General features: G+C 37.4%; 1 protein-coding gene across 5 annotated transcripts in view; it reads left to right on the forward strand.

Annotated features, from left to right (window-relative positions):
- TCF12 (transcription factor 12) overlaps window positions 1-16,909 on the forward strand; it is a gene marked incomplete at its 5' end in the record, with an annotated part of 164,186 nt that overhangs the window by 82,066 nt on the left and 65,211 nt on the right. For all 5 annotated transcript variants that reach the window (XM_082005128.1, XM_082005129.1, XM_082005131.1 and 2 more), the window contains one exon: window positions 12,154-12,218. In XM_082005128.1, the coding sequence (XP_081861254.1) occupies window positions 12,154-12,218 (65 nt within the window). The remainder of the gene's footprint in view (window positions 1-12,153; window positions 12,219-16,909) is intronic.

Below are 16,909 nucleotides of genomic sequence, written 5' to 3' on the forward strand. Positions count from 1 at the left end.
ACATTAAGAGCAGACTGAGATGTCGCATCCTTTTTTGTCAGATTTCTCTGTAATCAGTCTCCAGCCCACCAGTATTCTCCAAAGGGTATAGTTTATATCAGCAGTCCCTGCTGAATTTAATTCATTTGTATACTTGTGAGTATGTATGTGCTTCGTTGCTTTACTGAATTGGTGCCTAAAAACGCTTCTAATAAATGTGGAGTATTGTTTAGGTCCTGTTTTCCATGTGGCTTTTAGAATCAGGCCAATGTGATTAAGTCAAGGTGTGTGTAACGGTGGTGTGCCTGCCAGTGTGAAAAGGCGAGTGGCCATGTACTTAAACTGAATCTCAAACAGACTAAAAGCTAGTTAATATGGGGCAGGATTAAATTATTAGCTAATAGGAGCCTTGCATCTTCCCCTAAAGCAGAAGATATTCTCTCCTGGTATCTTTCGTTCTAAAGGGAGGTGTGCGCTTTAATGTTCCTTTTGGGGAGAGAAGCAGCACTGAAAGCTAAGTGCTCTTCCTTGTCTCTGGATTGCCCCGTGACTTTTTCCATATACCAGTTTTAAAATGGTCCCCATAATACCTTCTTTGACAACTCACGTGAAGCAACTGAGTTGGAATTGTAACAGGGAGCAGAGTTTGAAGTTCTTCGGCCAAAAATGTTTTCGTAACTATGGGGGCAAATGCTGCTGTTACCAAAGTCTTGTTTCTGGTTATGTACTTTGTCCAGTAATTTGGAAGACTTCGCTTTTGTATCATTACTTGCAAAATTGAGTAACTTTTCATTTCAAGACAGAACACCAGCAAGGTTTGAAATGTTTGAGTTTGGCGAGAAGGGGCTTGTCTGTAAAACAATGAAATTGCACTGGGGAAGTACAGTGCCTCTGTTCAGCTGAGGCGGGCTGAGGTACACTGCGAGCTGTTGTGAGCTGCAGCTGCATTTACCATCAAACACTGAGTTGGTGCCGATGAATGTTTTGTTTTTAGTGTCATGGAAACTGTGAGCCAAAGAATGGATATTCTATTCATCTGGGAAAAATAGTAGTTCACTGCATAAAACATCAGTTGCTTCCAAAGCAGTTCTTAAAATAGACTTTGTGAATATAACCCAAAAAGTAAAAGTGCAACAGTCTAAATCACCTCACTCCTGCATTTTTTTTCTGTTAGAATATACATGTGAATTAATTTAACATAGAAGTAGTGACAATTTTAAGATACAGCTGTAGCATGAAACTCCTACAATGATGCAATGTTTTACTTCACTGTGCAATTTTTAATCTAAAAATGGACAGGTCCAGACATTTCAACAGCAGACTTGATCCTTTTTATTACCTTTCTTCAAATGGTTTGCTCAAAGCAGAATAGTTTTGGTCATCACTCAGTATCAATTTGTTTCATACAGCACAGCGAAAATTGTAAAACTCACTGCAGAGACCAGGTATCCAAGAGAGTGCTCTCATGGGCAGAGAAGGAAAGATGGTATGGAATAAATAGTGTGTGGGGTTTTTTTGAATGCATGAGCATTTTTGCAGAGCCACTATGTAAATAATAATTGATTAAGGAAGTTAATTCAGTTGAATTGGAAAACTTAATTTTGTTTCGCTTACTTTTTCCCCCCAACATCAAAATTTAACTGAGATCTGACTGTAAGAGGTAAAGAGAAACCAATGCAGAAACAGATATATAAAGTCATTGCCCTGCTGTGGGGAAACAAAGGAAGCTGAGAAAAGAAGTTGGAAGAGCAGAAGTGATTTGACCTGGGTGATAGGAAGGTGGAGGGAAAATTGTCGGTTGCAGGATTTCAGAATCCAGGATTCTGCAAGGGGTGCAACCAATTAAAAGAAGGGATGCATCGTTGTGAGGCCTCCTTCAGCGTCCAGTGAAAGCGGTGGGAATCTTCCTATTGACCATACTGCTCTCTAGTTTAGTTGTTGATTGGTTTTTTTGTTTGTGGGGGGTTTTTTGTTGTTCTAGTTTGGTTTTGTGTGGGGTTTTGTTTGTTTGTTTGTTTTTTTAATTGGGGGCTCCAAAATTGGGTGCAATATTTTGGATATGGTGTAGTGAGTGCTGAGTAGAGGTGGATAGTCACTCCCTTCCGCCTGCTCTCTCACATGTAGCTTGCCTTTCAAGACCACCAGTCCTTCGCAGCAGACTTGGTCCCCAACCTTCACCGTTGCAAAGGGTTGGTTTATCCCAGGTGCAGGACTTGACATTTGTTATGGCTGAATGTTGAGGTTCCCGTTGGCCCAGTCCTCTAGGTTGTTTGCAGTCCTCGGAATGGTTGTCCTGCCTTCAAGAGTACTAATTGCATCGCCCAAATAGGCATCTTTTGCAAGCTTGTTTAGGGTGCGCTCCGTCTTCTCCTCCAGGCTACTGATAAAGCCATTAAGCAGGACAGGTTCCATATACACTGTATAGTTGGTAACGACAAAATTATAGATGCAGGGAGATTGATAAAAACATAAATTTTGTTTGAAAAGCGACTGCATGAGAAGTAAAATAGGTGCGTGAGTTGCTGAGACTTAGATGAGTAACTCGAGAGAGCAGGATCAAGAAAAGCCTTTTTTATAAGCGTTTATGACTTTAAGGAGTAATGTCTGGTTGAGAGCTTACAGCAGAGATAAGGACTAGATATGAAACGGGAAAGTGTCTTTGAAATTAATCCCAGTTTGTGTATAAAAGGCTCCTATAATAATATGCAAGCTCCACAGTTTCTGTTCTGTAGCGCAGGGAATTGAAGTACAAGCAGGTAAAATAGATAAAAAGATACAAAACCCACAGGGTTGTTACTTTCACTCTTTAATACCGTTTAGGCTTGGAAGGAAGATTTTCACTTTGCAACAGTTTCAGGTACCATAACCATGTGTTCCTAACCCCGAGGAGACATTTGGGCTTTCCTATTCAATGCCTGGGGAGATTCCCTGTGGGATTTGCGAAGGCCAGTGTGCCTCTTGCAGAGCTGCTGAGGCTGGCCAGCAGGAAAGGTTAGGATAATGGTGGACAACAGAAAGTTTCTGTAGCCACCACCCTCCTCCCCAGGATAAATTTTCTTAAAGAATAGGAGCCTGTAGGGTCTTACCTCAATCCTGCCGGCATCTTTTTGCACTTAGTGAATAAAAAGGCAGCTTCCTTCCTTACATGCAGTTCGGAGCACTCCAGTGACTTGTCTCCAGTTGTTTCAGTCTGCCAACCAGCTCTGAATTTCCAGTAACATATGTAGAGTGTCAAGTTGGTTAAAAAAAGAAAAAAGGGAGGAAGAAAAGACCAAATCTAGGGGCAAGGTTTGAGTCGCTTTGATGTCACTGAAAAATAATCAGTGATGATCCTCTGTTTACAGTTGTATTTAAAACCTTGTCTGGTGCCTGACTTTTATTCCCTTAATGCATTATTAATTTAAAGGAGTAATTAGATTATTCCTTTAAATTATTCTTTTAAAAACCATCAATTTTTTTGGTCAAAACATTTTATCCTATCAAGGCATGTACCTTTAAAAAAAGTGGCTACATTGATAGTGTAAGAAGACACCTTTCCCACAAGTTCATGTTGACTAGCATTATCATTAACCTACCTAATTTTTTATTAATAAAATTCAATTGAAGTGATTTCATTATTATCATTTGCTAACAGTGGAATAAATTACTTGGGTAATCCTATTTGCTTATTTTAAATATTGCACAAAATGAACGTTCTTCCATAGATCTTGCACTTCTTGAGTATCCTAAGATTAAATAAAAACCAGTATTAATATTTGACACAACTTCTTGGTTTATGTATATCAAAATTTTTTTTTAAAATCCTTTTGAAGTAAGGTTATCTAAACCTGCTGATGCAAAAGTGCAGAATGTTAGCCATTGTTTTTACATCTTCCTTGCTGTTGAGATAGAACATATTTCACCATTCTTATTCATGTTACCATTTCTATAAAATAATTACCAATATTAACATGAGCACCTGTTTTAAGCTCTTAGCATTTTAGGTGCTTTGTATTAATTTAGACTATCTAGCTATTCTTTATAGGGTTTTTGTTTCACCTTCTTTTGGCTCCATGTGCTTGCATATAGTGCAGGTAAATAGGAGTTTTCACCCGCAAACAGAACATGGCTCCTTTCAAGCACTGTCTTGTAAGGATTTCCCCTCCTGTTTTAACAGATAGTTTGGTTACTCTGCGGTGCCTGCAGGAATTGTTCTCTTGAAGCACTAATACCAGGAAAACACTTAACATGTTTTGTTTTCTTCTGAAATCTGTTTTAGCATCTTATGGCTGTTTGGGGTTTGGTTTTCTCTGTGTTTTTGTTTGTTTGGTTTTTTGTTTTGTTTTCCCCACTGTAGCAGCTACTGCTAATCTGGAAACCACGGTTCGGGGATACCTGATTTACAAACTTCTGTGTGTGCTATTGGGTGGCTGTATTGCCTGTGAAGGGTGAAGCTTGAATAAGTTATGCAAGTCATCTGAGTAAGAACCGTCAAAGCTTGTGTACAACAGAGTACCCTTGCGTGCATTTGCCAGTTGCCTTATGGAAGTTGGTTATAAATGCTTGCCGTGTTTGTATTTGGAGAAGAGGCTGGGGGGCGGGGGGGGGGAATCTTTCTTTGTTGACAAAGCTCGCTGTTCAAGATTAATGAGAATTAATAGATCTTGGATGGTGAGAGGAGCTGTAGATACCTACAGAAGTAACTATTTTTTAATTTTTATATAAATTTATTTTTTATATGTGTATATATTAAAAGTAATTTAGCAATTTGTAGTAAGTAGTGTCACCAAAATAATCTTTTAATCAGAAACAGGTGTAGCATTTTGTTGTAAAGTGTGGATTCTCTATCCATTTCCAATCATATAATCCTCTTGACTTTAGACTTAATGTACTTGATGTTCAAAGTTGCTGATAGAAGCTGAGTAATTTTATCCTTAGATCTGGGACAAATTCCACACCAGGAGAGCAGGCTTTTCAAATTAGTTGTGAGTAGCAACTTTGTTAGTTGCTTGAAGATTTTTTCACTAAATCCCTTGGGTATGAGATGAGGAAGATGGCAAAGGGAGAAACATCTTAATAGACAAAGTGAAGATACTTGGATACTCTAGAAATATATGGTATGCATAGGTAAGGTAGGTAAATGCATGTGATAAAACGCTGCCTTGTCACCAGTGCGGAATGTGTGTGTGTTCATATGCATACTCAATCTGGTTATTGTCTTCTGGATATTGTACATCCCTGATTTCCCTCATTTTTTGTTTATTTTTAGTGTAGTAATTTTTAGTGTGTTTCTCCCACTGGATGTTCTGTCTATGCATAGCACATGTTAAGAGTAACATTATGGTAAGGTTAATCTAGTGTAGATATAATAGTGGAGAATTGAAACTAAATACACTAAATAGCTATTCAAGAATTATTTGGTTTGCGGATACTTGCCCAGATATGCTTGGGGGAGGAGGAGAAGAAAGCTCTTTCTTCATTTAAGAGGCTTGTACTCCTCCTATTCCCCTTGCCTTCAGTTACTCATGTGCATCTTCCTGCCAGAGACTTCACTCACTTTTAGCCTTGCAAACATTTGATTTGTTATTTAGCACAGTATAAGCCTGGTAAGTGGAGGGACAGGAATAGTACTGAAGAAGGAGCCTTCATGGATCAGCCACTGATGGAAATGTTCTCAGTTTGACATGAGCATATAAATTACAAGTTCAGAGGGTCAATCCAAATATAATGTGGAATTTAGTCCACCCTTACCTTCTGTGTATTTGAAGTACATAAGAGCATTAATAAATTGTTTTTATAGCACAAGATCTGTGCAGTGCTCTGCAATCTGATAAAATATTCCATCTTTTCTTAGAAGTACTTACAAATCAATCGGATGAAAGTGTCAAAGGCATGTCTTTGCAAAGCAGATCCTTTAATACCACTTCACACACTGACATAATTTCTTTTTAAAATATTGCCTTAAAGAAGTTGTGAGAAATCCCTTGACTTCTGTGTTTAACTTCTTAATAAATGTACTCTGAGATTTATTGCCTGGTCAGTTCAATCAGTAGAAAACTTACAGTGAAAGACATCTGCAAATGCCCACACAACTATAAGTATAAAAGAACTTTGGAGCTTTTCTAATTTTTGGAAAGCACAATGAAAAAAAAAATTTCCCACATGATCCTGTCCAAATGTCAACAAAAGCAATAATTTAGTATTTGTTGTCTAAAGCATCGTTCCTAAATTGCAACAGTTGTAATGGGAAGTCGATTCCACGTAATTCCAGCTTCAGAATTTCCACATTTTGGATCATTGAGATATGAAAACCAGTTCTTGCTCTAAATGAGACAAAGAAGTAACAGGACTGGATAGTAAAAGTATAATGCTATCTTACAAATGATAATTTATGGCATGGAGAATCTTAGGAGACTTCTGGCAGACCTGAGACTGGATAGTTAAATCCCGTAAATCTCATTCAAAATCATAATCTTTTACTTCTTGCAGATTATTAGAGTTGTTCTATAGGATCATGGTCTTTCAAAATTTTGACCAAAGAAAGGAGTAGGGGGCAAATTTGTAGTACTAAAACCAAGCTTTGCTAAACCTTTTCTTCTCCCATCTAAGAAAATTGGTTTTAGAAAATGTCACAGTATGGGGGCAAAAAAATAAATCTAAAACAATGTATTTTTTCCAGTAGTCGCAGTCTGTACATACAATTTCCTTATGTATTCTTTAAGAACGCGTAGGCCAACATTCTTACGTGTATAGACTGCAGCTGATCATCACTTGGGCAGGGCATTCTTGGTTAAATTTGTCTGTATTTTTTCTTCTGTTCTGTTACTTTATTACAAATTTTCCAGTAACTTGATTTTATTATGTATGAATTACCTATTAATCGTAAGGTTCAAAACTTGTACTAGGAGTTTGCAGACAATTCATATTATGTAGGTTTGACTGCTTTATTAAAAAGCAGGACAGTGCGGATGAGTTTGCAAGACCTCAGGGGTTATTGATTGGGAAGCTGCTTGGACAGAAGAAGACTGAGCTAAGATGGAGTGTACGATGAGATAAAGGCTGGGTTAGGAAAGTGATTACGACTGGGGACCTGCTTAATCACTGACCTCTGTAGGGATCCTGTAGTTTATCACTAATCTCACTTGCACTTGGCATTTTCCCGTGTTGCTGCTTCATTGTTCATAGCCGAGTGAGTAATTTGGCTTGGGATGAACAGGAGGAGGGTGCTGCAAGTCCAGCAGCTGCACTTGTTGGCACTGGCTTGTTACACATCCTCAGTGTAGCCAGCAGTGTGCTTGGCACACGTTAGCCAATAATACTTCAACAAATTGTTGTGAAGAGAATAGGAGGTCATTTGTTTAAGCACTTTCTTCAAATTGTGTTCCTTCAGATTTCTGTTTCATTTCCATGAGCTTTGGTCACAAGTATTACAAGGAAAAAAGTGTGTAATATGTCTATCACAGTATATACTTGTGTGTATTATGTACCTTTAAAATATTAGAGATAAGATTGTAGGTATACGACATACTAAAACTGTGACATCCCCTGTTAATGAGTAGGTCTACAGAGCAGTAGAAGAGGAGGAAATGATTCTTCCAGTGCTGTGGGAAATGTCTATATATGTAGTAAAACTTTTATGGCTGCGTGTGTCAGTCAATCTTGCCTCTAAGAAGGCAGCAGCACACCAAATCCTAAGAGTAGGGCTGGTTTTGTGTTTTAAACAAACATAATTTTTCTTCCACTGTGCTGAATAATTGCTGAATAAGAATTTTTAACATCAACGGAACTTAAAGAGGAAAAAAAAAAAAGACCTGTACTGGACATTCTCTAAACTTTGCATACTTTCTACTTTGTGATAAGGTGGAAAGTGCTATTAAAAGTTGTAGAAGAATGTTTACTTTGTTTTTCTTGCGTTGTCTGTATGCATGTGTCAGTATAGCTTTTGGAGCTTGTTTCTTGTTATATTTGATCTGCATATGAAATATTTTTTTGAATGGATTAATTCTATGGGTAACAAAGACACGTACTTTGTTACTGGGTGTGGAGGGGGAGAAAGCAGCATAAAAATTGATTTCTAGACAAATCTACCAGCACCAGTTTAATAACTTTTTTTTTTTAAATATCCTCAAAGGGGTCAACAGTGTTTTGTTATAAACTGACTTTTGGATAGGCTATCTGTTGTGACTGGTTAACAGTATTATCAATGATAAAATGATGATTAGGAACTGTAAAAACATGCTTCAGGATTCACTGAAAGATGATTCTCTGTACAAGTAGGGCAGATATACTTCATATCTGACAAACAGAGCAGCTGCCAGCTGTGGTCACTATGGTATTCCTACGGGATGATAAACATTGCTTCATTAAAAAAAGTTGGTGCTTTCCATATTGCCAAGGAAATACATTCTTAGTGATGCATAGAAAGATCCTTAGTCTATAAAGGGTTAATTCTGTGGGAATTGAAGTAATTTTTTGCAGAGTTATGTTCTGTCATCCTCTCGTAAACCAAGCGTTATCTAGCAGCAGTGGGAAAAGGCTGTTTTACTACTGGCAGGCATTTATAGCGCGTTCACAGAAGTCGTCCTCAGCTGAGTTAATGTAGTGCTGTTTTCAGCTCACTATCGCTTTGCATCTTGCTGCTTCAGTTCATTCTGTGTTAAGAGTATTTAGGCAGCACAGCTGTTATACAGATAGATTTATTATGGAATACAATTCCTTGTGCAGTATTCAAAAGCTATATTAAGTTGTGAGCGTATCACATTTAGCCAAGTAATTGCAAGAGAAAATAATTATTTACTAAATGCCTATTAATGTTTGAATTGGTACAGAATATGTCAAGGTTTTAAGTTTATGAAGTTAAGAAATACTTGTGGTGCAAAATGCTTAGTGGGATTTTCTGGTTTCTTTCAACTCCATAGTACTTGGGCTTTAAGTCTGTTAAGCTTCAATCACCTAATAACTACTTTTGTTGCTGAAAACACATGAAACGTACTAAAAATAAGGCAAAATAGAAACTTATTCCAAGTTATTAAAAGATTCAAATGCCTTGTGAGTTGATCTGTGCAGATTTAAGATTTCTGTATATAACCAACTCGATTATTTTTAAATGTCCATTGCTTTGGTTCAAATCTGGTTGGAAGACAAAACTCCGGGATACTGAGCCATCAATATGTAACCTGAAGACAAGTTTACCATGATGCTACTTTGCAAGCAAGGCGTAGATTTTGCTTCTAAAATGATAGCACATAACTTCTGAAACGTGTGTTAGGAGGTACGTGATAAAGGTGATGAAAGAGCTGATGATTCACAATAGCCTTGTGAGGAAGCCCTGCTGCGCAGGTCTGATGGGGAGCGCTGGGGTTGAGAAAACTGGCACAAGTTACTTTACTTCTCATGAATATTTTGTGATAATAAAAATAGAATCTGAAGAGGAAATAAATTTCATTTGAGCATTACTTCACCTTCCCAGCTGATATGTCTACACGCTGCCTTACAGCCATGTTTACACAAACCTGTGCAACTGAAAACATTCAATGCGGATTTTGTCACTTCTGCACACCTCTCTCCTTCTTCCAGTTAACGGCAGGTGCCGTAGTGAGCATTAATGTTTTCTGAATTTCCAACTGTGATAAAGATACTATTGCCATTTGTGTAGTGAGCACTGACTGAGACAAGACCCTTTTAAGGAAGGGTAGAGAGGATACGGAGCGGTACTGCCAGACAGCACAATGCTGGGAAACTTCTTCTGTGTACTATCAGCGGAGCTTCAGGGGCTGTTGCTGGAGTCCTTCCTCTTCTCTCATGAACAGTGCAACGGACGTGCTCTAGTGGTGCCCGGGACAGCTCACCTTCTCTCTCCCATCCTTCTGCTATGTGAATGTGAAGATCATGCCATTGGCACAGCGCTCCAGTCCTGCAAAAGGGACAACAGGGTTGTGGTTCCACAGTACGAGAGAGAACCGGGAACAGGCAGGACCTGAGTGTGAACTCAGGGGCTGTTTCTGTAGTGTGTGCCTGTTGATTTTTGTTATGTGGCTTAAAAATGTGTACCTTTTACAGTGTGACACTGTTGCAGGTTTGAGAGTCATACTAAGTGCTTGCACTGGGCATGTGTTTGGGAGACTCTCTACGAAAGGCACTGCCTTGTACTTGATCGTAAGGTTGCTTTCCAAACCCTTCCTTGAAAAGCTTAGCCATTTGAACACAGGTTAAATGTTAATTTGCTCCAGCTCTAATTCTTGATAAATATTTAGGCAGTGCAGCATCAGGCAGCCTTGACTTTTCTTGATCATTTATTAGAACAAAATTTAGTGTAGATTGGGCTATTCTACTCAGCTTTTTTCCTTTAGTATGAACCTGCCAAACTTTTTAAGTGATAACATTTGAATAACATGATTTTATGGGTTCTTACCTAACAGTTTCTTGCTTGCTACAGAAACCATAATTTAAATCATACTTTTTCGAGCTTCTGTAAATGACTCTAGTACAAATATTTGTTTTAAAGCCTGCCTGGAATACTGCATACTTCAGTCGAAGTTGTTTATCATGTGGTATGAGAGTCTCATTTTCTGAAAAGAAAATGCTGAGTCTGATTTAATATGAACAGCATGATTCATCCTACTTCATATAATTTTGCATGCTAGGTATTTTATTTGCTTGGTACCCACTAGTTGTTAGAAGCAAATTGCTTCAGCAGAAAAATGTTAACTTTTTTCCTCCATTTGTTACAGTATAGCTGCCATTTTTTAAAGCAAAGTATTGTTGACCAGACTACCTGTTTATTACCTGACCTCAAGATGGTAATCTTGCAGAGGTGTTCCAAGAGATTCGAACTTCCTCTTCCTCTCTAGTTATGCAAGATGCGCTTTTTAAATGGACAATAAGCATACTTTAGTTTTTCCTCTTACAAAATGACATTTAGGGATTTTTGGTAGTAGGAGAGAAAATTGGAAAAAGCAAAGGCAGTCCTGTTCTAGAAGTAGATTGCAATAGCATGGAGCCATTTATCACTGAAATGGGAATGTGTAAGAAAAGCTACTTTTTCTTCTTATGAGGACTGGATGACACACGCGTTGTTTAGAAAGGGAATGCCTAGCTGGGTAAGATAACATTCATTTTCAAATAGATAGGTATCATGGTTTATTAACGCTTATCTTCTCTTGGATAAGATTCTTGAGTGGTGTTACGGGGTGTTTCTCAGTTCTACCTGTGTGATATTAGGCCAGGCGTGTGCACTTGGTGTTTTCTGTTACTCACATACTTGATGACTGTCTGATTCTTGACATTGTTCAGCAGAGACTTATATTAAAGATTTTTTTTTTAAGTGTTAATTGAAAAACTTGTGAGCCCTACTGGAGAGCTTTCACGCTGAGTTTTAATATACAAACATGCCAGTTTGGTGACATAACCAACAAATACAGCACTAAGTCGTTTTTCTGGAATTGACAAATATATTGTGCTAAATGTCTGTGACCTCAGATAGCAACATCGGAGGGCAGCCACTCTGCACAAGGACCTATATTCAGTGTGTGCTACGTACGGCAAATACTGTGTGTATGGCAGAAGAGTCTGTTTTGCTGTCTTGACCAGTTGCATTGCTTGAGTTTGTACCTGACTGGAATGTACGTGAACCGAAAAGATTTTAAGGATTTAAGGGACGAGCGTCAAGAGCTGGATGATTCAGCTGTGGTTTAAATTTGGTGTGGGTTTTCTTCTTGTTCTGAATTAAAGCTGTTGTTCACTTCTCATGTGGTTTTGTTGGTTTGACTTTACTGCATAGTATAATCACCACCTAAGATGATACCAACTATGTGTTAGTTTCATGTAGGAAGGAGAAATGCCTAAAAGTGTCTCTGCCTTTTCTCATTGATAATGGAAGTGAAGCTGGAACCTTTGCCCTTTTAATTTAAACATACTGATAGGGATATTTTATAACAACAAAAAATTGCAGTAGTTCTTTTTTACTGATTGGTTATGGAAGAAACGGAATTAGGCAAGTATGTAAGCTATTACAGTAGTGCTGTTTGAGTGTGTTAAAACGCAGGTGTAGAAAAGCCTGCTTTTATTCATGCACTTAATTTTTAGAAATTTACTATGATGCTAACAGGTATTCTGTATTGCATTTACAAGGACAACTGATGCAGATATCTAGCAGACTTTAAAAAGAACCTAATTTCAAATTTCTTTCTTTTATAGGAAAAACCTCGGATAGAGGTCCATTTCCATTGTATGGTAGAGACACGGGGTTACCTGGCTGTCAAGTAAGTACACTGATGATTGAAAGCAAATGGAATAATCTGAACTAAAAATTCAGTTTAAGTTTCTTGAATGTGTCAGTCATAATAAACAAGAACATGTTCCACAATTTGCAGAACGCATTTTGTGGGTTCTGTGTGATCAAATTGCCTTGCACTTACATACATCTACTTAGAGGAGATACTTTGGCTATGTGCAAATGGAGCTGGTTCTGTAGCTCATCAGCATGAAGTCCTATGTTTTTAGTAAAAGATTGTTACTAGCCTGAACATACTGAGTGATCTGCTTCACTTCTGTGTATCACATCTTTCTGGCAGATCATTGTAAAATGAGTTTTCTTAGCCTTTGCAGTTATTCGTTCCTTTCTCCGAGTCTGCAAACAGAATTGCTGCTTGCACATCACCATCAGTCTGTGATAGTCAGATTTTTCACATATAATTTGTCAAAAAATACCAGTAATTGCTGAATATAGCATACTAATTAACTTGTTACTCCTAGTGGAGATCATGTACATTTTTAAAGGAAAACAGTGTTACTAGGCTTTCAATTTTTAACAATTAGGTTATCCAGTGTAATGCTGCATTATTTTCTGGTTCTGATGATGCATTTTTTTAATTAAAAACTTTGTCTCTAAATCTTCATTTTAGAGTGGATATTTCTTCCATGTTATTTCTAGTGAGCCGTATTAAGAATACTTTGTTGATCGTTGTTTTAAAGTCTGTTTTGAATGTACAGGAAGTTTGAGTGTTTAAAAAGTATAATTAGCATTTGATTACACCCAGCATTTGTTGACAAAGATTTAAATAACTAACATATTTTGGTTCTAATTCTAAGAAATTAATTTGCTATGCTAGTTTTCTCAAAGGAATCTTTTTTTTAATTTTACTGTAAGTAGACTATTTTCTTTGAACTGATATTTTCAGGAACATCTTTATTCTGAAGGATAAAACTTAGCTTACGAGTTTGACATCTTTGTTTTGAGTCTTTTAGCTAGTAGTTTGGGAAGTGTGAATGGGCAGCACCATGTGGCACTGCAGTCCTAACATCACCTCCCCTATTAAGAAAGGAGCATTCTCACAGCCTTTACTACTACTCTGCAACACAGGTGTGGCGAACAAAGACCCGTTTGTAACTGTGTGGGTGAGCTTTCAGAAACACTCAGAAAAAGCAGTATACTTCTTCAAGTTCAGGTTATGGGCTTCACATTATTGCCAGTCTAGACAGTAAAATATTGTATTAGTGTTATTGCTATTGTTCCAATAACTCTGTATGTACTGTATTTAAATACAATAATTTAAACTTGACATTAGTTTGGAAGCAAATTAATTTCCATGTTACTCTTTCATTAAGTTAATGTTCTGTATTGGAAAATGGGTTTATGTTAACTTTGCATAAAATTCTGTTTTGCTTTGCAGTAACGAGTGTAATTTGTGTTGTTTGGCTTCTCACTGAGGAAAATGCTTTTTATATATCCTAATTGTTTATAAATAGTGCCATTTAATATTAATTTTTTACATGTAGCTATTTTAAAGCCAAAATCCTATACGTGTTTGTTTCTGTTAACATCACTTCTAATTCTGTTTATCCCTTTGATATGCTTCCTACTGTTTCCTCTCCACAGTTTCTTCGTTCTTAAACACTTTTAGTATATGGGAAAACGTTCTTGTAGGTGAATTGGTTTTGGGTTTGCATTCAGGATAACAGAAAATTATCAGCACTAACTTTCAATTAAATTTTAATTCAGTTTAAATTTAGCTGATAAATTACTGTTTGTACTTTAATTTGGTCTTAGTTAAATTTGACAGGGTTTGAAATGGTTTGCTAACTTGGAACATGGTGGGATTTCTGAATCTTTTTGAGTTTTTTATATTTTTCATAAATCCATGTCAGTGCCTGAAATATAGCTGTCATAGTAGCTACCATGTTCAAAACCTCTCATAGAGAAGAAGGTCAAAAGAGAACCTGAGAGGTCATTTTGACAATCTGAATGAAGGATCAGCTGCATTGTTCCTGACAGATGTTCATATAGTCTTCTCTGAAAAACCTCTAGAGATGGGGGAGACTGCATGACGGCGCTGGGTTTTGTTTTCTGTTAATTAAACATACTTACTCTTAAAAAGTTTCCCTGATGCCTTCTCTAAATATCATTGTAATTAAAGCATCTAACTCATGTCTTACAGACAGTGGACACGGAGAAGACTCTCTATATACTCTTTCATGTCTGTAGAGGCTGGAGATCCAGTAGACAGTTTAGATGATAAGGAGTCCTTAGAAAATATAAGATATAAATGGAGTTAATTTTTGCATTGGTGTGTATAGTGCAGAATATACTGCAGGTATATTTTTAGTAGCAGAGATGTGACAGAGTCTATCTCAGGTTGAAATACGGTAGAAAAGCTTATGCTCTGCTCTAGGTGTGCTCCAGTAGGTTCACAACCCTAGGGAATTCCAGTGCTTTAAGCTAGGTAAAGTACCTCATCTAAGGCTTTACCGTTATGGCAAAAAGAAATTTCCTGTCTTGGGTACAGATGAATTGAAAATACCCAGCTTCTCCAAATACTCTCCTACCAAAGTTCTTTCCGTATGTCGTTGGTGTAAATGGTATGAATGACCTGGTGCGGATGTGTGCCGAGTTCTAACTTTTGCTTCCTATTAAGTTTGCAGAGGGCTGGAATGAAAATTTTCAAGACTGCTGTAAACTGAAATGCTTAACACTCTTACTATCACTTCTCGTCCTTTACCGAAAATGATTTAAGCAGCGATTTGTTAGCTACCTACAGGCTTTATATTTAGGCTGTAGGAGTTTGTGTGATTGATTCTCTGTGTAGCTTAAAAATCTAAGCAACTTAGGTTAAGAAATGTAATTCAGGTATAACATTTCATCACAAGAATGTAAATATGGCTTAACTAATGAATATCTTACCAAACAGGAGGTTGCATACTGCCAGGTTTTATTTCCATCGGATGTTTTAAGCAAGCCAAAAAGGAGTGTTCTAGAGTATAGCTCTTTGCACTGGGCCCATTCACACAAGTTGAATAAGGTAGTTGCATTTGTCTTAAGCTGTGTTTATGTGATTTAGTGTTAATGAGGTTAATGGTGTGTGTTTGTGCGCTACATTAAAACCTGTGCTTGTCTAGTGCTTTGTAATCAAGTTATGAATCCTCTTCCTTTTTTGGCTTTATTTGTACTTTACTGCATACTCTTTCTCCTTCTGACAGGTCTTCACCATATTTTGCACCTTTCCAACTCTTACTGCCTTTTTGTCTCTCCAGTGTTTCATAGAATACATAGATGCTAAGTGGATGGGTAAGATGACAAATCAAGGCTTATGCAGAGCTGGTTTAGATGAACGTCAAAAACTTTTACCTGGACAAAGAATTGACAGCTTTTAGAAAAAATGTAAAAACTATATTTTGCTATCGGAATGAAATGCAATGCTACAAGGCTCTATTTGTGTCTTCCAGTTGGAGGAAGCGGGGCTTGTTCATAACTTTTGTGTGGGATTCCACCGCTCCTGGTGGCTGTGTAATTGCAGATTTGGGAAGGGCATCTTTTCCCAAATGTTAAATCGTATTTAGATGAAGTTTTCAGAGGGCGTTTTGTAATAAGAAGGATTTTCTTTATGTTTGTGTAATTTAATACTGAAAACTGTAGCTTATGTGAAAGAAACAAGATTAGACTTCCGATATTGAATGCATGACTCCCATTTCCCGTATCATCAAAAAGGTGCCCAGCTGTCGCTGCACATGGCTTTGACAGGTCTGAGCTCTAAGCAAGCCGGGAATCTGCACTGTTTTCAAAGTGAAATTGAGATAAATGTGCAATACATGTGTAGCTGTTAAACTAATTCTTCTAATTGTTTCTGTGGGTCTTCACAGAAGCTAACTTTATCCCCAGGAGCCTGTGAGTGCCCTGGCTAATTGGCGCGGGGGCGTGGGGGGACGCTCCTTTAGCCTGACAGCGCCTGTTCTCATGTGCCTGCCAAAGCCTGTCTCTCCCCACTGGCATCACTAGGCTGAAGGTAGTGAATTATTTGTGACTATCCCCTTAACGTTCTGTTTTAATTCTAAACAATCATGCATGAAAAATAGATGTTGTGGGTTTTTTTAGATGTGGAGATAACACATTTACCCTTCATAATATTTTCAAGTCCACATACTATCCCATGTGTGAGAAAGGAGATAAAATCGGGTGCTAAATGTAATGGATGTTAGGCAAGAACTAGAGAGGCATTCACCAGTTTTTGTTTAAAGTGTAACCTTTCTATAAAGAGATGTATCTTAATTTACTTTATTTTTCTAACCCTCTAATCTGTATGTTCCATGTGATGATGGGACACTTTAAATGTTAGAAAATCCGTTTAGAAAAAAGTCTAATTGACCATAAATCTGTAGAATACATGAATGCTGGAAGGAGCTATGGATTTTATTTACTAAATGCATTTCACTTAGTCTATGTAAAATTATATGTATAATACTACATAAAATATATACTATTTTATATAGTACATGATATATATACACACACGCGCTACTATATATTTCATGCAGAATGAAATATGTCGTACTACACAGAGAGCATATGAAGAATTTATACCATACTGTGTATACTATGTATTTTTTATTTAGTAGTGGCAGATGGATTGTTAAGTCATTTCTGCTGCTGTTAGGACAGAAGTTCTGTGCATATTGGTAA

The sequence above is a fragment of the Phaethon aethereus genome (assembly GCF_964289735.1).
Source record: "Phaethon aethereus genome assembly, chromosome: 12".
NCBI classification, from domain to species: domain Eukaryota; kingdom Metazoa; phylum Chordata; class Aves; order Phaethontiformes; family Phaethontidae; genus Phaethon; species Phaethon aethereus.